The 24447-nt window shown below is 29.7% G+C and overlaps 1 protein-coding gene across 4 annotated transcripts in view; it reads left to right on the forward strand.

Moving 5' to 3' along the window:
• LOC132723536 (calcitonin gene-related peptide type 1 receptor-like) overlaps positions 1-24447 on the forward strand; it is a 131845-nt gene that overhangs the window by 10202 nt on the left and 97196 nt on the right. Inside the window, exon 1 of one of the 4 annotated variants that reach the window (XM_060708267.1) lies at positions 5012-5606. The exons of 2 other annotated variants lie outside the window; for them this stretch is intronic. In XM_060708267.1, coding sequence (XP_060564250.1) covers positions 5156-5606 — 451 coding nt within the window. In that variant the 5' untranslated portion in view covers positions 5012-5155. Of the gene's footprint in view, positions 1-5011; positions 5607-18526; positions 19660-24447 lie in introns of those variants that run through there. One more of the 4 variants, XM_060708272.1, reaches the window with a different exon arrangement.

The raw sequence follows: 24447 nt of genomic DNA on the forward strand, positions 1-24447 counted from the left end.
TGCATTATATTTTATAGAAACCTTTGACTCTGTTTACAACTTAAAGGGTGAAAAGATATACCTCTGAAGATATATTGTACACATTGAAACCAATTTGTCGGAATAATGCTGTTTGCGTATTCTTCTGACAAAACTCAAATGTTTTTGAATACGATAAGGTGTGATTTTGATCAAGTAGAACCCATGTTTGTCAGAAATACATGTATATAGACATCTGTTTAATTGTTTATTGACGAGGATTGACTTTAATCGACACCACATTCATATATTAATTAGTTTATGTTAGCAAAGTTAAACGATCTAGTTAACGGCAAAATCTATAACAAATGCATTTACAAAAATGTTTACGTCCGTTTTGATTGAGACATTTTATGTGTTTTAATTTGAATTCAATTTAATTGTTAACACCAGAAGCAATTTCAGATATTATCAAATATTGTAAAGTTCATGGCCAATAGATAATGGATTTAATTGATAAATGACAAAGAGTTTCAAACCATCTTCATTAATATGTATGAGATGTTTAAAACATCAAATTTGAAAGCGATCTGGCAACAAAGGACACATTAAATAGGAAAGGAAAATAATTGTTTAAATCATCGCGCTATCGTTACGTGTATGACAAATTATCTATGCTTATGCTATTTTGTAAATACGACAAATTGTAAAAGAAAAAAGAAAACACCTTATTTTGTTTTCTGTATCCATTTATGTATCCAGGAAGAAAAGTTTGCTTATATGCTAATTACGATTGCAAAGCCGTTCAATAAAGAGCCATCAATGAAGGTGTATATTGAGTCGGAGACGCATACCATGCAATTATATATTAATCGGACTAGAAGAAAATAATTATGAAATAATTAAGACTTAAAAAAAGCATCATAAAAACAGTCTTGAGGGACTTCATTGATTAGATTTTTTTCTAGCGCTATTCAATTTTAATGATTAATTGCATATTGCGAATTTTTATCTTAAGTTTGATAAAAAAGAATCAGAACACTTAAGACACGTAAACAATATAACGTTTGAATACCTTTGGACATTAATATAGGTCAGTGGTCACACGTTGATTTTGACTTACCTGTCCTTTATTTCAATAAAAATGCGGCATTACACAATATGTTATTCTGATAGATAGTGTCTTGTGTATTTATCAATTACTCTATAGGATGGCTAGAATAACTCATCAAGGAAAACTAAAAATAAAGAATAAAAAATTCTGCAATCATCAAACGTGTACACTCATATCCTGCAAACAATACTTGTAATTTGTTGCTATGCCCCAGAGGAAAATAATGATGTTGAAAATCTAGAATCAATCAAGACATATTGTTTTTGCAAATGACTTTTGTCGTCTTAAAAGTAGAAGTTTATTCTCATAAACAACCATTATAATCATTTAAAAGTGATAATTTTATTTTAATTATAGTTTTTCAATGGGAAAGCTGTATGTTTCGCTTTTTCTTGATTGCCGTACTAGTAGAAATAAGATATAATATCAGACATTTGAATGAAGGATATATATTACATTATGAAATAGATGTATGTCAACTTGTACAAATAGATTGATAACGAAATCCTTGTATAATTTTTATGTAACATGTTGTCACGAGAATTAGAATCTAGATAGAATTCATAATCAAATATCCTTAAATAAGTTGAACGGTTAAATGACTGTTGACAGGGTAGTATTTTAATGTTTATTGTCTTTAATTTAAAATGTATTAACGTCTTAAGTTTCCCTATACGGTATTATTACGGAACCAACTTCTGCTTCACACCGGTTAATGACAAACATTCGAATTCTATTTTATATTCTGTTTGATAGTATTTTCTTGTCAACAAAACTTTAGTGATATAATGTTATTCGTTTTGCTTTGACTTAATTGAAGGTACTATAATTGTGTCGCGCATTTTTATGGTTTTCACCTACGATTACGATCAATGAATATCTGCTTCTTAGATAATATACAGAGTTTCATTTAGTTGTTTCTGTAGGAAGATATAAGCTGTCTTATATACAATTGAATCCTTTTGTAGAATCAACACTTGTAAGAAATAAGTGTAAAAAAAATGAAAACAACAACAAAGAAAAACAAAACAACAACAACACAAATAACAAAACAAAACAAAAAACCGCCTTACACCTGAACGGGATTGATCACACATTTCCAAAAAGAAAGATTAATAATCTGACGCGTTTTGACAACCTTTTTTATAGAAATGATATATTTTGCCTACTAAATTGCCAATTTACATTTTCGGAACAAGAGGGTAATAACGGTTACTTGAAATTTCAGCTTAAATATATCTTGATAAATAACTGCCTTTAATATAAAGGTCCCACAGAATATTTCTTAAATAAACTTTAAGATGCAAGTAATATTATTTCTCTGTTCAAAACGTTTACGTTTGGACATTTACAATACTTGTTCCAACAAAATGATCACCATGCATTTTGTAAAACAGAGTGTTAACATACAATGTTTTCTTTTTGGGCTGTAATTATTATGTCTCACGATTATTTTAAATTAATTAATTTTTTAGGGATTATAAGTAAAAATAAATTTAAGATAATTTATATTAGTAGTCAGAATATTCAAAGCTAAGAAGGTACAAATTAGGTAATACTTTCATGATGACCTGCCGAAAGAAAAATGCAAGAAGCAGTCCGTTCGGCAATCATCGAAGGTGAATGAAAAACTTCATATTTGTGAGGGATTTATAATTTTTACACAATCTCATTTTTTTCATCAATTTTGCATTGAATTTATTGTTTCGTTTTGAACAGTTATGTAGCAACGTACATATTGAGTTACTTTCTGTTCAGTTACTAAATCACGCCAGGTAAACAACATAGCTACCTCTTTCGGAGGTATAAAAGATAAATTGCTTTAATCTATTTACAGTATAATGTTGTCTAATTATATATCTTTATAAGCTCTTCATCAAATCTCGAAAATCGAAGAATGCGTTACCATGTAGACTAAATTTAGGTTTAGAATACAACAAATTGGTCAATTTATGTTTGAACAATAGTTGTGGAGGCGTTTTTCCAGGCGTGTAAATTAAGGAACCTTTTTTTAAAACTGAATTGGTCTACAATACACCCATTGTATTTCAAATATTGACGAAAACAATAGAAATGCATTAATTAGATGTTGTTTTTTTATTTTATACAATATTGATAAAATTAGGTTTCAAGTGATATGATGAATACTGATATTTTCTTTTAGAGCATTTTATTACCCAATCTATAAGTAATAGTTAATTAGATGTAATATCGAATCATGCACCTCGCACATGCAAAAAATATCCAGATTTAATATTTTCGTACTGTTCTGTTATGTATGATACTAAAAACGTTATTAATATAATAATTATCTATTGTATTAGACTTTCCATTACAGACAAAGTCACTTTAAATCCAATATCAAAAACAACTATCGCTATAAATCACGATAAAGTCGCTGCACATTGATTATGCTATGTAACTACGTATTTCACATTAGCTAAATCATCGTTCGGATTTTCCAAAGGTTCACTGACCTTGTTAAATGTTAATTGAATTTTATGTGAGATATACAATGAGATAGGATAGGTGTTATTTTGCCTTATTCACCTTGTTTAACCAAAACAATGGAACAGATTATATGTTACGGTAACATTAAAAATGTTTACAATGATGACAATTGGTAGCATCTGCCGAAAGATTGTCATCTTTACATGAGCTTAACAAATCACACCAGTTTAAACAGAAAAGAGCAACATGTGAACAATTAAAAAGTTTTAATGTTTAATGAAAATCAATTCTTGTTTCTGGTTATTGTTTACTTTTATGATGTTGTTTTTATGATATTTGTTTTTTCAGTCATGCCGACTTTGTTTAGGTCATATTGCGACATTCCAGCTTTCCTGTGAAAGAAAGATCTTAGATGCTTCTCAGTTTATAACGCATGTAATAAAGCTATATTTAAAATTAATTTAAAACTTACCGAATACTTATTAAGAAAGAGTAGAAACGATAAGATTTCACGCTAAATTAAACTTTAACCGAAAATAGAAACAGGACAAAGAAACGAATTAATAAAACGTTATCATACATCTGTAAGTCATATTTCCATATCGTTTCTCACAACTTAGCAATGATATATGCATGGTAATAAACTGAAGGAATCAAATCCAATATACATTTTTTTTAAAATCATTTTATGATCATATCAAAACATATCTGAAACAAGTGAAGCATGCGGTCGTAAAAAACAGAATGGTGTATCTTATTTAAACAGATTTCAAACATATTAAATATAATTGAAGTTAGATATGTACATCTTTATTCATGCAATACATATTATATTTACTCTCTCCATCTCAATGGTACAAATGAAGCAGATATATTTTTAGTCATGAGAAGTAAAAATAAAATCAGTGTTTCGAAATAAATACAGTAAAACTATGTACATGTACCTTATTTATCATTTTTTATTCGTCATGATTAACATTAAATGCGGATACAGATTTAGCGTCCTCGTGCGGATAATTTTGTAATACATATTGAAACTATTCCTAATACATATAAATTACTGACGGATAAAAGATAAAAAATGATATTCTGAAGTGTATCTTTTTCGGAGGACGGTCGCGCGTGCTTATTTTACACGGTAGCAGTTAAACTCCGACGTACAAAAAAGGATACCGGAACTGTATCTTTATTTAATTTTAAATCAAACTAAGCATACCTTAAAAGGTTGTGCTGTTGCATATATGAATATTTAATGTAATACTACAATATTAACTACAAAAAAAACTCCGTAACAATTCATTGGAGCAGTGTGGATGTGGATAGAATTCATGTATTTAAACCTTTAAACAATGATAGTTAAAGTTGTAAAAATGGATATTTCTATGCGACCTCTAAAAGCGAGAGTTTTACAAAACATATAGTTTAAACTTCATTTATTGGATAATTCGGACATGTATAGGTTTCTAAACGAAGTAAAATGAGTTTAGAAAAACAAGTTAAACAGAAATCATTATATTCGTATGTACTTTTAAGGTTTTCGAGCGTTTTGAATATCTGGATTTTAGTTAAAATAGGAGTATTTTTCAACACGCTAATTAATTTTCTTAGATAATTAATACGCACAATTTAAGAATGTCTGCCACTTGTCGAGGACGGTTTGTTGAACTCCCTGTCAGCATTTTCCGGCTGTTATCATGTTCTATGTGCTACAAATATCTGTTCCATTCTGGGGGTGATTTTCAACCGCATTCTCAACAACCTTGGAATTTAGTGTCTTCAAATGCTAATGACATTCACTTGCAGAATGTCTCAGTTTTAGCAGATGTTAATAATGTTACGTCAAGAAAGTTGATATGTGCCTCCCTGACAGATAATGATTGTACTCGATGGAGTGACTGTTGTAACGAAGCAATTACATGTTGTGAACACCAGTTGAGTACACCAAGGAGGAATGCATCTGCTTCCATCTTTTGTCCACGCACATGGGACGGTTACGCGTGTTTTCAAGATACAACACCTGGCACAAGAACATACATCAACTGTCCAAGTTACGTTAAGCATAGTCATATATCACATGTATCAGGTAAGTGGGTCAAATTACTCACGAAACATTATATGCATATTTTAATAACTCTATTTCCTGTGTACGGAACGCAAAGATATTTAATTTCATTGTGACGTCACACTACTAACATCAAGTTATATACTGGAAGGGTTTGTTTTATCATAATATTCTCAAAAACATCGGCATAAATATGAAGGTTATTTGAAGGAAAACATGTAAAATAAACTGTCTCTGATTATTCATTAGTCACGGGTCAATCTCGGAGTCTGAATGATTCATCTAAGTGTACTCGTATATTTAACCAACAATACTGGTGAACTTGTCAGCAATATGATTTTTTTTGGAAATTGTAACACATTGTGTTCAAGTTTAGAGCCGATTGAACAGGATTTATTTTTGTGCTTTTTATACTGGCCGACTTTATCCGATGCCTGTAGCTAGTTTTCGGAAGGAATCGTAATTTGCTAATTTGCATATCAGATGTTGTATAAAATTACTCATCCGGAAAAAATGGAGAGTGGAGTCGATATTAAAATCTTTCAATAACTTTTGTTTGTATTTGGCGCGTTTGTGTATAGGTAAATCGGAAATTACAGAAACGGGTCATATTTGTCAGGACTGGTTTCGAGACACTTTCTGAATCTGAAACGGCCGGGCGACCTAACTTTTGCTTTGGCTGATATGCATTTCCACTTTTGTTTGACAATAAATTATTTATAATACAAACAATACACGCTTTCTGAATCATTGAATGACATAGTTTACAGCAAATACCATTACGAATGTAAAACGAAAAAAATCATGTTCTTTGGCAAAATTTAATAGCTTAAACGAATAAAATCTGGCGTCTGAATTTACTCATATTGATTACAATATCCATTAAGCAAGCAAGGTTACATTTAAAAGTTGATACATTTAATGCAATCGGTGTACAATCAGTTGATCAAATCATAGACAAAACTTGATAACAGTGCGTTTAGTTTTATGAATAAGAAAAGGTTTAACACTTTACGTTAAAAGTTCAACAATTAATTGCAAAACTTTAAAAATGCAAAAAACACAAAAAGTTCAATATATTTTCGTGCGTCAAGCGCTCGTTGAAATGTAAGCCATTGTTTGCTAATGTCATTGTTTCATAGATGGCATATCAAACAGTCTTTATTTTGTAAAAGCAAATAATACTCGTAGAATGTTAGGTAACATAAAGTGGCACGCCGTCAAATGAGTAATATGAATAGCTGCAATTTTAGTTAAATGTGAATTTAAGATATTCCACAAGAAAAGTCTACGAGAGTATTTTTTCAATATCACTTAAAGAAAACTGTTTTACAAATTCAAATTACATAACAAACAAATACTTTATGTTTTTATGTGCACATCAATCAGGCGAGCTTTCAGTTGAAGTGTTGTAACTGCAACAAAATTAAATAGAAAATGATATTTATATTTACTAAATTATACCAGAATATACTGTAGTAAAAAACAGCTGAGAAAAATGTGTTTACATCTCGACAACACCTTTTAATTTAGTTTGGACAAATTGCTCTCTAGATTTCTCTTTTTCCTATTAAAAATTTATACTGTGTGAAATTGTTAATATAACAAGTAGGAGTTTCGTTGAAACTCAATAATATTGCTAAGCGATTTGTTTAAAACATATTAAACGATAAAACTTTAACAAATTGTATTCAAGCGCAAGAGTTATTAAAATACATGTATGTATGAATATAAAAAAACTGTTTTAACAACTTGTCGTATCCGTTTACGAGATGATTTCTTTTTCGTACCAATGTTTTTTCGAAAATATATTTATCTCACCTTCTACGAAAGCATGTAAAACAATATGACAATAAACCGAAGTCCAGAATCTAGAATATTTGCATATCAGTTAAAATATGCTATTTATGTTTTAAAAAGCTTCAAAAAGTTCTTGTTTACATTGCACTTCACAAATTAAGTGTTTAGTTTTTTTTCTGTATTCTAATATCGCGTTATACCAACAACAGTATATGATAAAATCAGTAATGGTTTCTAGCAGCCCTATAAGCAATCTTTATGGTATATCTTGTCGTAAAATTGTCATACTCTATTTGCATAAAGAGAAATAATAAGATAACGTAAGACCTTGTCATCAAGATAATTTCTTATATAATACGGGTACAATTCAGGTTAAGGAAAATGAAAAGATGTTAAATGACATTATAATATAAGCACACTTCCGTCAAACGAATTAATCTAATATATTTACAGAATTTAAACGCATATGAGACTTCTGAAGATTGCATGACGATGTTATGATGTTAATAGCTTGAATATCATTTTACAAAGCTGCATTCAATTTTATAGAAACCTTTGACTATGTTTACAACTTAAGGGTGAGATATATTGTACACATTGAAACCAATTTGTCGGAATAATAATGTTTGCGTATTCTTCTGACAAAATTAAAAAAAAATTGAATACGATAAGGTGTTATTTTGATCATGTGGAACCCATGTTTGTCAGAAATACATGTATATAGACATACATGTGTATCATTCATTTTTTATTTGTACGCGGTTCTTTTTGTTCACCCTGATACCAAATTAATATTATACATGTTTAGAAAATCTTACATTTGTACTTATTGGTAATTTAAGAGGATTGACTTTTATCGACACCCCATTCATATATGAATTAGTTTATGTTAGCAAAGTTAGCAAAGTTTAACGAACTAGTTAACGGCAAAATCTATTAAAAGTGTATTTACAAAAATGTTTACGTGAGTTTTGATTGAGACACTTTTATGTGTTTAATTTGCATTCAATTTAATTGTTTACAATAGAAGCAATTTCAGATATCATCAAATATGTAATAAAGTTCATGACCAATGGATAATGGATTTTTTTTTATTATATTGATATATGGAGTAAATGACAAAGAGTTTCAAAACATTTTCATTAATATGAAACATCAAATTTTAAAACGACTTCCCAACAAAAGACAATTAAATAAGAACGGGAAGTTATTTAAAAAATGACTGCGTTATTGTTACGTTTATGCATACCAGGTATCCTAGTTTGTAAATACAAAAAGTAAGAGACAAAAACCTTATTTTTTGCTGTTTCTACCCATATAACCGACATGAAATAATTTGCAAATAGGCTTGAATTCTGCTTAAGCCGGTGCTATGGGCATTGATGGTAGCTTGTTAATACAACCATTGTCCATAGACAGGCTCAGTGAAACCGAGCCGGAAAATGTTTCAATTTTGTAGTTTTGGGCTTCTTTAGGAATTCTGTTTTTCTCCATTTTAACACGATAGCAAAATCTTCCAATATAGAGTCATCAATAAGGTGTACACTGCTTCGGAGACTGTTACCGTTTAAAAAAAGTGATCTTTTATATTTATCTGACTTCTGAACATAGCAGATGAACATAATAATTATAATTTAAACCAAAATAGAAAATGTGTTTTTTCTAACGAATACAACATTTCAAATAAGACAGATAAATAAGTCATGCACAAATTCTCAATAAATCTGCACCAGTTAGCATCATTAAAAGGCTTTATTGTTTAGAAATATTATTTTTCTAGCAGTTAGTAAATGGTGTATTGTCAAATTTTATTCATCACTGATATAAAAACTTCAGCAATTTACGTTTGAAATCTTAAGATACGTGAACAATACATGTATAAATTGAATACACATGGGAATTTACATATGTCAGTGGCAAAGTATTTTGACTTACATGTCCGTTTTTTTAGTATTGCAATACAAATGTGGCATTGAAAAATATGTTATTTTGATATAAAGATGTCTTTTGTATTTATCAATTACTCTTTAAGATTGAATTATAAAAAAAACTAAATATAATAAATCAAAATTTTCCAATCATCAAACGTGTACACTCATATCCTGCAAAAACAAAATACTTACAATTTGTTGCTATGCCCCGGAGGAAAATAATGATGTTGAAAGTCTACAATCAATCAAGACATTGATCTCGGAAATGTCTTTTGTCGTCTTAAAGTAGAAGGAGAAACATTATAATCATTTTAATGTGACAATTTTATTTTATTTATCATTTTACAATGGGAAATATGTATGTTTCGCTTTTTCATAAGTGCCACAAAAGTTTAGTGATATAATGATATTTTTTGCTTTGACGTAATTGAAAGTATTGTAATTGTGTAGCGCGTTTCATGGTTTTCCCCTTTGATTACGATCAATGAATATCTGCTTCTTAGATAATATACAGAATTTCTTTTAGTTGTTTCTGCAGGAAGCTATAAGCTGTCTAATATACATTCAAATCTTTCGTAGAATCAACACTTGTAAGAAATAAGTGTAAAAGAAATGAAAACAACAACAAAGAAAACAAAACAACAACAACAACAAAGCAAATAACAAAACAAAAAACCGCCTTACAGCTTAACGGGATTGATCACACATTTCCAGAAAAAAACGATTAATAATCCGACGCTTTTTGACAACATTTGTAATAGAAATTATATATTTTGCCTACTAAATTGTCAACTTACATTTTCGGAGCAAGAAAGAAATAACGATTACTTGAAATTTCATCTTTAATATATGTTGATGAATAACTGCCATTAATTTAAAGATCCCGCACAACATTTCGTAAATAAACTTTTAGATGAAAGAAAATGATATTATTTCTCCGTTCAAAACGTTCACGTTTGGAAAATTACAATACATGTTTCAACAAAATGCTTTTTAAGCATTTCGAAAAACTAAGTGTTGACGGTTCGTTTATGACGGTATTTCTGTTCCTTTTTTTAACAAAGTGTAACGTAAAATTAAGAAATAATATATCCCAAACAGTGATTTTATCGCTCAATAACATCTGGAGTTCGGATGCGAGGAATTATATCACGAGGGCGTAGCCCGAGTGATATAATGATGCGCATCCGAACGACAAACAGTGATGTTATCAAGCGATAAAATCACTGATTTGGATATATTATTTCGATTCTAACACGACATCAACAAATAAATGTTGCCGTTAAGCAAAATTGCGCTTGATTTGTTTCCACACTTTCTGTTCTTCTATGTTCAATAGGGAAAAATGCGGGTCGTGTTAGAATGATTCTTTTTGTACTTTCTTTGTGTATTCCCTTTCTGATTCTTGTAAGAGACATTTATTGAAGTGACTCCGTCATAAAAGAATATTGCAGGGATAACGCTTTACGTTAGTCCTTAATTTGTTTCAATCCAATGAAAAGGAGTAACATTATAATCAAAATAGATTTGTCATGGTTAAATATTCTTTGTGCAAATTAGTAATAAACACTGAACACACATAAGTTGTACTATCAGTGGTAGACTGTTTGACATGAACTAAATAAACTCAATTTAATTTGTGAGAGAGAGAATCATGTTTATTTTGTTGTCATGCACTTAATGTTGTTTTCATAACCTTATACAAATGATTTCAAAATCAAATGAATTTACTATAACAGTTTGAAAAAAGCTAAATCAATCTTATTTTTATGGTAATATAATCAATTTGTTTGCAATGGATTAAGAGTTTATCTCTTGGATTGAATTAATGTAAACAATACTCAAAAGAATTAAATTCTAGCCAATTTGGAAATCAATTAAGTCAATAATGTTTGCTTTTTTAGCTTATGAAATCAGCTTTAATATTATCTTAAAGAAAATGTGTGTTTACAAAGCACTATATAAAGGAAATGTTAGTTATGTTTAATTGTTGTTCATAAAACCATATCAAATAAAACAAAGGGACAATAAATAATAAACCATGTCTTTGGAACCTTTTAGTTTACTCTGCTAAATACCATTTATACGAAAGACAGTTTGTTTAATACGCAGAATTAGCCCAAAAGCCGAATTGAGTGAACACGTTGCATACGTGGATTGTGGAGGCTTGGTCCTCAAAACATTGACAGTTGACACCATGACTTCTTAGTGGGTTTGGCCACATATGGGTCAATATGCATCCGGCGGTTTGATTGTAAATAGAACAACTTCCGTGTTATGGTCATTGTTAAAGTAAGTTATTTAGTCAAATTAGCAATCAGACAAATTAAAATCCAATATGACCTACTTATCAAATATATTGATCCCAAAGGCTAAGGGGACGTCGGTGATTCTACTCAAGTGCCCGATCGGTTTTGAAATAATGCCGATGGGCAGCCGAAGTCTCCCTCCGACAGTAAAGCTGGAAAGTCGCCAATGACTTCTACTGTGTTGGTGCAACATTAATCCACAGCATTATTTTGTTTCCTCTCTGATTCAACTGATATGAAGGTCAAACAAAATTAAAGATCGTGTCCCTAATTGACCCTACAATAAACATGAAATAAACTAGTTTTTACGGTGTAGTTAATGGCGAAAACCTATAGCATTTTTGATCCATCATGTTTATTGCTTTCTTAAATTAAAGAATAACAAACCTCAGCAATTTATTTTAAATCAAATGCCGTCTGTCATACGTATTGCTATTTTGTTCCAATATCGTTAAACTTAAAAGTGTCAGATAAATTGACATAATAACACAAATACATGAAGCATTGAAAATTTACTTTATAACATACAATGACAAAGGGTTTATAGTCTATTAGTTGAAAGCCTTATGCAATAAAATGCGATGTGTGAATGTCCGTTTGTTCAACTGTAACATAGAAATTGGTTTCATGGGACCACGATTCATGGTTTATTGCATATTGTTCTTCTCAATTACAGAATCTGTATCTACCATTACTCAATCTGCATTTTTTGCCTAATATATATCTGTTGCTTAAAGATAACATGTTTGTGATCGTGAAACATATATTAAGGCATGGATAAATTAAATATTTCAATGTTCAATGCTTATAGAATTTTTACAGTATTTCAATTTTCATAGTTCATTTCATACTGTTATATTTTAACACTTATTGTTCAATTAGCAAAAGTATAAATAAAGATAAAAAAAATGTATGAGCGCGCACGCGCGTGTGTGTTATTTTTTGTTTTCATTATCTTTATGACACAGTTTGGTGGTTCGAATCAAGTCAATCATGAATGGGATCATTAATTAACTGAGAAAAAGATGTGATGCAGTAATAACCGATTACGCACACGCAAAACTTGTAGTAAATGTTTCAATTTAAGAAAAATAAATAGATTAACAATATTATGTAATGGTGTACAACGCACAGCACCCAGCGGTAAATGAATTCCTTATCAGTTACAAATTATGTCCTTTTATTCAATCATTTATTTGTTTTCTTTGAATAACTTATCAGTTACAAATAATTTATCATTTTAGTGATTAGCCTGTCCATGCTCTGTCTTGTGCCCTGTCCTGTTTTTCATTGGGGTCCGCCTGGGCTACTTGCTACTGGTTCTTGTTGCTTGGTCGTGTGGGGGTTGCGTTCATTGAATGCCGCCTTTCCTTGTTGTTCTTGTTTTTCATATTTTCTAAGTAAAAATCTTATTTTTGTCTAGAAAATCCGTAGAATATCAACGTAATTAACATAGAGTCACATTTTTAGACAATAAATGCTTTTCAAAAAGAATTTTGAAAGTAATAAGGAAATGACGATATTTGATTTGTTGACAGGTGTGCTAAGCATGATGACAATATCTGAACACACATTTGTCATGTTTCAGGTGCAGTTATTAAAATAGCGATATTTTGTAGAGTTACATGCAAACATATAATATTTATTTATTCTAGTTTCAATAAAACTATCGTCTGGCCTGTTCGATAATGTAGTTTTTAAAAGCAAATTCATCAGAATCATTGTTGCCCTCTTTGCCATGAAGAATTGTAAATATAATGTCAAATGCAAACAGGTATAGCAGTAAACATGTATTCACAGCATCAAGGACAACATTGTATTTACTACCCGTGCATTCTAAATCACTTTTTAATTTGCCGTGAAACAAGCTTGTTTACCAAACACTAAATGCAGGAAGTAAAAAGGTTAGGTTAAGCGTGTATGAATATCACGTTTTGTTTTGAAACACTTCAACAAGATCTATTGATTGAAAATGGCTGACAACCCTTTTATATTCATAGTTAACAAAATGAAAGCTTTACCCAAAAGCATATAGTTTGCACATGATGTTTTAATAACCATTTCTGAGAAAATAAGTTTGAATTTCTACCTGCTTCCTTGTTGCATATTTAACGTTTGTTTGGAATAATTTTTGACCTGTCTGTCAAGAAGAATTGTAAACATAATGTCAATGCAAACAGGTATAGCAGTTAACATGTATCCACAGCATCAAGGACAACATTGTATTTACTACCTGTGCATTCTAAATCACTTTAAATTTTTTGTTGATACTGCATTTTGTGCATAGCAAAAAAAAAAAATTAAAAAAAATAAAATAAAATAAAATAAAAGCAAATTTCAAGTAGCCTATAGTATTTTATGTACTTTTATACCTTACTTAAAAAGAATTATCAACAAAGTAAGAAATATCTTTTGAAGGAACTCAATATGAACATTAAAAAATTAACAACAACAACAATACAAATGATACTCAAAATTCACATTTGATATTTTATTGGTTTTACATTTGTGCGGTATCATCGTCTATATCACATCAGTCCATCTTAACAAAAAAGGTAAGTTTTGCAATCCGAAAACGTATATTCATTATCAGTTGCAAAGACATTAATACAAAAAGTAAACATTTTAATTTGAGTGTTTATAACTGTTAAATCACATTTCTGCAAATTTGTGAAATGTCTAAGTTTTTAGTTGTCTCTTGAGCAGCTAGTGAAATTAAATGAAGATTCTTTTAGAGGAAAGTAAAATTCTGGTTCAGAATTATAATTCCTTGTAATTTGGAATCATTATATTGCCACAAGAAATACAAACCAATTAACAAAACAGGCTATTCCCATGTGCATCCGATCTAGTTGTGTAGAACCTAAGTGAAACTATAAAATGAAACAGATAAAAAAGAGAAATTCATTATTCTTAACTTGTACAGAATAAGAATAAATCTCGATATTTTAAATTGGAGTGAAACATTCAGAAATCAATCTTGAAGTGTGTTGCCTTTTAATTACTTTAAAGATAACAAGTACTATAAAATACCCTTAAGAAGATCCGGTTTTAGAATGAAAAAGTAAGAATGTTGAATGGTTATTTAACATAACATGTACCTAGCCATTAAGTGTATGGAATTTGAATAGCATATCATAGAGAAAAGATAATATCTAAACATCTCAATTTTAAAATGCCGACTATAGCCGTTGTATATAAGATGATCATCTAAATTCATTGTATGACTCTTTCTCCGTTGTGAAAATAATATTTAAAATTAATTCTGGAATTATTTTAATGAAATTATAGTGACATATCATCTGTTCAACTTATCCTATGATTACATGTATATAGATTATAGAGATGATTTCAAAAGTATATTGACACCTTGTACGGTGTCCTAAAATGCCATGTAAATTGTTTTATTTGCAATATTGCCAGTAGCTATGCGCACTTTATCTGACTCTAAGTGTATCATTGATACAGACATATTTATTTTACGAAACATGTTCATATTTCAATTTCAATCTTACAGAATAACATTTCGGCATAAGGCATGCTTATGCAAAAATAAATATGGGTTTTGTCAGAAAATGTCGGTAACGTTACAGATATTAGGGCTTATCTAATTAAACCATAAATCTGCTGAATTTCACCTGACTTTTAATTTAATTGTTTAGGGATTTCAATACAAACATGACCTACTAACATATAGAGCTTGCTTTGATTGCTTGAATATGCAGTAATTTCTGGTTCTGTTCTGGTTGCAAATGCTTATCAGTTTCGACTTTAGCAGGTAAGGTTAAGTTAATTTATAAAGACAGGACTAAGCAATAAGCCCAATTTGTCACCTTTCACGCTTTGTCTTCATTTAAATGTATAACTTGTTCATATATGATTAAATTGTTACTTATTAAGAAATGAAAATTAAATGTATACATGCAATATATAGATCTATTTTAAGCATAACGTTTGAAAAACACTTTAAAATGTATTTCTTTGAACAAGCGCTTTATAAATATTGTATCATAAGTGTACTCGAAACTGTCAATGAATATAGTACATAATGCAACAGAATATACGCTTACGCGACAGTCGTTTAGGAAGGAAAACGATGCTGCATTCTGACTGAATACAAAATAACAAAACAGAACGATGAGGATTTACAATATGACCATATCAGCTGTATACGATATACAATATTCATGATTTTAATTTAGCTGTAGACATATCCATGCAGACAGTTTGTATTATCATAACTCATCGAGTAGACTAATTCACGAATCTACATAAGCTTCTTGTTATGAGACGAACACCTTTTATAACAATAATTATGTAAAAAAGTAATTGAAACTGCAATTTGTTAAACATGTCTGCAATGTAAGGAAATATTCAAACACTTGAGACACAAAGAAGTATGAAATGCCCAAAATATCATCACAAGTCTTTGATAGACCAGACTTCATGCAATTTTGTTGTGATTAATGTTTCCGAACAATCACACTTTCTCCAGATTTTTATTTAATGTAAATATTCAAATTGTGCAATATGGATGAAGTAAGACTTATCAGGCATTGGGAAAATTGTTTCACTTTAACAGATATCTGATTATTTTACGTGGAATATAATCAAAATACTCTCTTTGTTTGAAATAAGCGTCTTTGGGTAGTAGTTCGCTTTTGATTGTTTGGCATTAGAAAATGTAAATTATGTATAACAAAAAACAACAATTGAACGAGTATCATTTTGCATGAAACTGGTATACATGTATGTATATCACATTTCTAGTATAATGCTCATATAACTAATTCAGCATTTATATAAAATTATAAATGCTTATGATCAAAGCTCTCTTTTATTGTCCTAGTTTAAATGTTTTAAATAACCCAGGGATTTATAAATAAATATTTGGCAAAATGTATGTGCCTTTCATTTACATATACTTAAACTGTACACAACTATCTTTAAAAACAGTTTAGATGTTCATAGTCGAACTAAATTGAGTTTCAATCTTAAAGCTGTCATATATTAATTTACATTATTTTACTTGCACTACTTGCAGAATGTTGCAATTACAAAAGTAACGACATGTTGTATATGAGATATGTCTTCTATTATGTTGATATGTTATTAATTGTGAGCCCTTTGGCTTAAATAGTATATTCGAGTGTCACAACAGTGTTTTTTCTTTCGCAGAAGAAATGTTCGTGCTATAATTTTGCTTTAAAATAAAATTATACGAAATATACAAATGTATTAATCATTAATTGTAGTTTTATACCATTTATAAATCCACCATTTACATGACTAAAACCTACTGAGCGTCACTATTTTGGATTTTGCCACCAAATACATTATAATTGACGCTATGCAAAATTGAGTTCCATGCTCTCGGCAGTGAGTTTTTTATGTGTTTAAGTTTGAAATCTCGATAGGAAGGCGCCATAGCATTATCAGCGAAACTATAAAAGCCCTATTATATTTTTGTCATATAAAATCAATGCAGTAAACTTTAGTAACAAATATAAATTGCAGTGTAAAAATACGTTATTACCTGTCTTTCTTTGATAATTGCATCGTATTTCTATTTCAGTAAAATACAATCAAGTTTTATCCGATATAGTGAAAACAGTGTTAAACATATAATGTATTATTACTAGATAATGGCAAAAACCATGAACATTAATATAAAATATCAGACATACCAAATCAATAGGAAGTTTATCTTTGAGATTTTATCACTGTTATAATGTAGTAAAATATTTTTATTGACAGGTTATCTTATATGTGGTGGGTCAGATATCTAATTCTAGATAATTAGTGTTGATAAATTTTGACGGTCTATATGAATGAATTATCCATTTATATCTATTGTTACAACAAAACAACAATTTTTGTGTCTGATTTCCAGTAAACATCGTATAATTGGGTGTTTTACAACTGAAATATTTATGTGCATGACATATATGACCTTACAAAAACAGTTACAATTACAAATACACGAACACAATTTATAAAATAAAAATATAAGACTAAAATGTCTGCTTGATTAAATATTTTGAATCGAAAATGTCTCCGTGATAAGTCCTTGCTGACAATTTTTTTATTATCTAATCAACAGTAGTTTAACTGGTTTACGTGACTGGATTTAACCTCAAATTTAGGAAATCCAGAAACAGATGCACTTATATAGACGCGAACAGAGTCGACATAAAATATAAGTTAATAAGTATCTAAAACTAAGTTACTTATTTCTAAAAAACATAAGAACGTCATTACCTTGTTATCGCATTAGCTTCATTTCGGAATTACATGTGATTTGGGATGTCCTAAACAGACTTACCGTTATCCGATTAATACTTATTATTCAATCTAAAAGCTAAATGTGGACAGCTTTGTTGGTAAGTAAGTTTATAAAATCAATTTTGTACGAGATGTGAAAAAGAAAGATAAAACATGGAAAAAAATGTTGCATGAGAATATAATGAAATGTATGAAGACTGTAGACTTACAAGAATGGATAAGAATCGAGTTTTGTGTAAGTAAATGTTTTGAAAAGAAAAACAAATGCGGTTTAAGTAGATTTTGGTAAATAAATACAGTTTAACCGTTTCAATATTTTGTCAGTGACATTTAGTTACATACTAAAACATAAGATATAGCTTACTGCGTAACTACATAATAAATAAAACTAAACTAAAATGTTTAAAAAAAGGCAAAATTTGATACTTCATGTTAAACCACACGCATTATGTAGTTAATACGGGATGAAAATATTGGTTTTAACATCTACAATCACGGCTATAAATGAATTATATATTGCAGTCGCCTTATTGGAGAATTATTCCCTTTTATTCAGGTGAATTTAACCATATCGCCATTAGTATGCATGCTATCAAAACGGAAAACAGAGTTTAAATAACAAAATAAAACATTATCTTTAAAATGGATAAGTTTGCAAAAAGTGGTGATGAGAGTGAAATTGGATAAATATAGCGAACTATAAATTTATAAGTGATTTCATTCAAAATTGGATGTTGGAAAATTAAAAACCCATGAGGACTGATTTTTCAATAATAACATCTTGTTCTAAGTTTATATAAAAATCATTGTAAGCCTGTTTTCTCTTTGAAAAATTCAAAGTATAAATAATTCAAACGAAGCCGGATGTTGTCATATTATAGCATTTACATTAACTGTCAATTCAAACAGTGTCTCGTATAAATATTTTAAGATAGCGACTGAGTTAATAATGGGAGTAGAGAGAATATAGGGAAAGGAAGGTACATTCCAAACAAGTGTAAATCAAGTAAGAAATGCATCATAATGATGCTGCGTTGCTTCGCAATTTAAAATGTAATTAATATCTTATGGTATATACATCTCTTTAAAGATATAAAAGGTGTATTGTAGTGTCTGAGTAAATGACAAATAAGAATATAAACTCTCAGTTTTAGTGAAGTTTAAAGTTAACATTTATGATAACAAAAGATATCGTTTAGTTTGACTGAACCAACTGGGTTATATTTTGTTACATAAAAACGTTTCATTGGATTTACTTTGTGTAATTTCGTTTCTTAACTAACATGTAAGGGCACAAAATTAACAAAATGGAAGCCGTTTGTCGTGACCGCTATCTGAAGCTACCAGTAACTTATTTCAGACTGCTGTCATGTTCAATGTGTTACAAATACCTTTTCTATACTGGAAACCATCTTCAACCGCATTCTCAGCAACCATGGACTTTGGTACCTACAAGTAATAGTGAATTATACTCAAAAAACTTCTCTGTGATAGCTGATGTTAACGATGAGCCATCCAAAAGTCAAATTTGTGATTCATTGACAGAGGACGATTGTACGCGATGGACCGATTGTTGTAACGCTGCAATGTCCTGCTGCGCAATGCAACTTAGTACACCAACGAGCAATCGGTCAGAATCAAGCTATTGTCCGAGGACTTGGGACGGTTATTCATGTTTTGGAGATACGGAAGCCGGAACTAGAACCTATTTCTCATGTCCTAGTTTCGTGCCACATTCTGATACCTCGGGTATGTAAAATAACAATTATATTTATAGGAGCAAATAAACGTAAAAGTATTATAAAAAAGATAAGTATATAGCGTTATTATCAACTATTATTTAAAAGAATGCAGAACTATCAATTATAAAACAAAAGTACATTTGCATTTGCTAAAAACAATTTGTGATCTACAATGTCCTAAAATAAGAAAACATTCTTCCTGTCTGTTGATCATTTTGAAGATGTAAGGTTTAGTATAATTATACTGTGCAAACATAACGAGAACTGGTAGGATATTAGATATTCAATCTTTATTTGTATACTTATTAATCTATTTTATCAGTTCTCATGGTACATGTACACAGAAAAATCTTAATTTTTATCTTAACTTTACACAACAATACATTGATTGAAATTAGAAATAGAAAATATTCATCAATAACGGATCACGTCTGTCAGCGGAAATTTATTTTTAAATAAAAAGAGAGAAAAACGGAATCCCATAGATAGCTCAATACAGCAAAATTAAATACGTTGCAGACTCCGTTTGATTGAGCCTGCTCATGAATGGTATTGGTAATTGCAAGCAACCGTCTACACACTTTTTATTTAAAAGATTGGTATTCGAATTTTTTTTACATACGAGCTAGTTTATTAAGAACAGTTTTAAGTGGTCACGTGATGATGGCGGTTAGCTGGAACAAACCTAACAAGGTTATTTAATAACATATGATTAAATACACAATAAAAGCAAAAATAGACTGAAATCCACACTTTAAGTACAAGTTTTTAATAATGCTAAATTTCCCAAGAAAACTGAATGGCAAGTAGTGTAATGAAAGCAGTTGTTCTGCGTTTTACCTCTTAGTCGTCATATATCATAACGTAGCCGTTTAGTCATGTTCACCGTTATGTAGCAGAACGATCTTCCTCATTTTTCGAATATACTTTGAGTAAGAATTATGGTGTGTTTTAATCGAATAAAGAGATAAGACGTCTGCGTTATGTAATATTCATGATCTAATTAAGAAAGTGTATAACCGTCACCTGGTATTTATACCTCCTCCATTCTATAGCAGATGGCTGTTATATCTCGTAAAATGAAAATCAACACGTATCTTTACACCAGTCTTACATCAGTCAATAATAAATATGAAGAGTTTAAAGATGGATTATTTTAATTTCTTAATAGCTAAATTTATTCATGGTGAAATAAACCAAGAGGGCTGATATCATATTTCCTTTATGCATGTGAATGTATTGGAGATAATAAGACATCAATCAAAGGCCGCCACACTCAATTATAGCTGCTTTGATTTCAAGTACTTCTTTTTCGTATAAAATATAAAAAAGAAGAACCTTGCCTCAGAACATAATGTCAACTATATAACAAAACTTTAGTTCAAACGTCAGTGCATAAGACATTATTTGTTTCAAGGTTGCCGAATGCATGTTAAAACAAATATCATTGATACTTCGATTGATAATTAAAGAACTACTAAGATATTCATTACAGTTTTAAACATTTAGATGATAATAAGTTTTACCTTGATTTCACTGAGTCTCGCAGTCATTTGTCCCTCCACGGTGATTCAAGGACTATCTTCAACTCGAAGTCGGCCACATGCGCGACATTGGTGATTGCTGGTGAGTTATCCAGTAAATTCGTTGCAGTGGACCGTCTGTATGACCCGCAAATGTTTTACCCAACTAAACAGCTTATCAAATCGAATATGCGTACACAATCTTAGTGAAAATGAAATTGTTGGTTAATAACCCTTGGTATAGTATAACCTGATTGTATTTTCTTTATACCTTTTTGTTGTATTCCTTACTAATACACCTTTGTTATTTGGGTAAGTGTTTGAATACACATACAAGCTGTTTAACCTTTTGGCAATTAAACTAACTCAATTTCTCCTTAATCTTTAAGGAAGAAATGCTATTAGGATTATTTCAGTTTTATTAACATTACCCGATTGTTAATTTCGGGAAAAGATATGTTTACGCTGCTGTTGAAGATTTAAGTGCATGTCAGTTTTGTCGTCTTAAAGTACTCAGTCAAATTAAGTGGAATAATGAAATTGTTTTCTTGCATAACATATAAAGACATAATTAGGCAAACACTGTTTACTCACTACAAAGAAAATGACGTTGACTGCGACATAGTTATGTAAAAAGGTGCAAAATGTAAACAACATAGTTTTTTTTTAACTTCCATGCAAAATACTTTATCACTTTAACTGTAATTAATGCCTTATCGCAAACGAACAAAAATGTTTGCGACTAGAAATTAGTCAAATATCAAATTTGTCTGTTTACATATGTTTTCAAACCGAAAATATGAATAATTGCATTGTTTTACAAATGAAGTTAACAGTAAATAACAACATGGAATCACAATATGTTATAGATATATACAGATGCACAGGTATATCATTTCTCTGTTCTTATATTTCTCTGTCAATTTTTCCCTGTAGTCAAACCTAGGTACAAAACCACCTAAAAGAAAGAAATTTATTTTCTATTATTTGGAAGCTACTCTGTTGATTTTAATACATAAAGTGTTGTCGTTAATTGAACGTGGTCTTCAACAAAGGTTTGACATTTATTCATCCTTAAAAAAATTAGAACCGACGAAAACATTATTTTAAATTTTGCAATCGGTGGCTTTTGCACGTATCCTTGTTGACATTTCACTGTCGGTTGCATTGTGACGCAATATTGAAACTGTAATCATATTTACTTTCAATGCAATGTGTTATGTTCCTCATAAATACAACAGTGACTATTGATGCCTGTTTTTGTGCTTGAAACAACAGTGATTGACATGAAGGTTGATATATTACACTTCCTCCGTTCCTTATCAGTAAATCGGGAAAAATAGTAACTTTATGTGTTTACTACTTGCCTTTATTGTATTGCACAATGTCATCATACTACCTAGAGAGAAATCCTTGCATAGATCAACTCAATAATAATAATAAAAAAAACTTGTTCTTCACAAGAAAAAGAAACATTGTAGTTAAAACAGATTTTTTTTTAAATTTTTTAAATTAGATTGTTTTTACAGATTATGTTTTTGAAAATGGCATTTTAATGTTTTAAATATATGCATATTACGGAGTTCTGTAAGCTATACTATTTGATTATTACCACTTTCCCGAGAAGAATAACTTGCTATTTTGGTATCCGTTAGATTGATATACGTTTCGCGCACATGTAATTACTATAAAGATATAATTGTGTTCTGTTCTGACAATATTTGAGTGCAACGGTTGGTTTATTGCATCATAAAGCTCGTGAGTTGATTTGAACACCATTTTATTATTTTTTATATATTTTTATTTTTAACAGCTTTGGAGTACTTATCTTTAAATTACAGTGTTATGAATTTTTTGATGCTCATGAAGTAAAATCTACATTTATTTTACTTGATTTAAAAAAAAATATTAAGAACAAAGATCAGAGTGTATAAAATATATAGCCAAATGTAATCGGTAATTGAAAGAATGGTGTAACTTCACGAATATTTAAAAAAATTGAATAGCTCATGCGCGGAGTAGAAGAGGAAGGTATTCTGGTTTTAGAATTTATAATTCTGGTATGTTTTTAGAGATATAGTTCATGTACGTGTGAACATATATTCTTCTCTCAAGGTATGGTATTTATTGGCATGTTTTAAGCAAATATTATGGTAGAAAACCCGTAAAATATCAGAGTAATTTCCACTGTGTCACATTTTAAAGACAATAAATGCTTTCCAAAAAGAATATTTAAAATCTATAAGCAAGGACGATAGTTTTGTTGCCAGGTGCGCTTAGCATGATGATTATTTGTCTTGTTTCTGGTACGGTTATAAAAATAACGATATTATTGAGAGTTACATGCAAACATTAAATGTTTATTTGTTGTAAAAACAAACCAATTGTCTGGCCTCTTCGTATTATTGAATGCAAATTCATTGGACTCTCTGTCATAAAGAATTGTAAACATTATGTCACTGCAGTAAACATGAAATCACAACAACATGGAAAATATTGTATTTACTACCCGTGCATTCTAAATCAATTTTTAATTTGCCCTAAAAACAAGTTTGTTTACCAAACACAAAATGCAGGGAGTAAAAAGGTATGTTGAACGTGTATGAATATTACGTTTTGTTTTGAAACACTTCAACAAGATGTATTGACTGAACATGGCTGACATTTTTTTAAATTCATATTCATGACAGGTGTCTGTTCCACAATAAAATGCAGTAAACACAATCATAGCACCTAAAAGCACATAGTTTACACATAAAAATAGAATAAAAAATAATCAAAAAATAAGAAAATATGTATTATAATGAAAAAGAATTAAAAGAAAATAAATTAAAAAATAATGAGAAAAAAAAGATAAATAAAACAAATTTTGACTAGTTTAGAGAATTGTATGTACATTTATACCTCACTTAAATAACTTAAAATTGAAATTACTTAATGACACGCAAAAATACAACAATATATAAAATATGTTAAGGAGTATAATAATATGGTAGCTTATAATCATAAGTGTTTCAATATTATCATTTAAATATTCGTTAAAAAACCCAAACAACAACAATATGTGATACTCAGAATGCACAATTTATGATAAATCGGTTTTAAATTTAAACGCTATCATCGTCTGTATCGGATAAGTCCATTTTATTTAAACAAAAACGAAAACAAAAGTTCGTTATCAGCTGCAAAAACATTAAGACAAAAAGGAAACTTTTTAATTTAAGGAAAAATACAGCTAACGATACTTAACAAGATAGAGAAATTCTGTTCAG

The sequence above is a fragment of the Ruditapes philippinarum genome, unplaced genomic scaffold (genome assembly GCF_026571515.1).
Source record: "Ruditapes philippinarum isolate M1 unplaced genomic scaffold, ASM2657151v2 ctg127_1_1_1_1, whole genome shotgun sequence".
Classification (NCBI taxonomy): domain Eukaryota; kingdom Metazoa; phylum Mollusca; class Bivalvia; order Venerida; family Veneridae; genus Ruditapes; species Ruditapes philippinarum.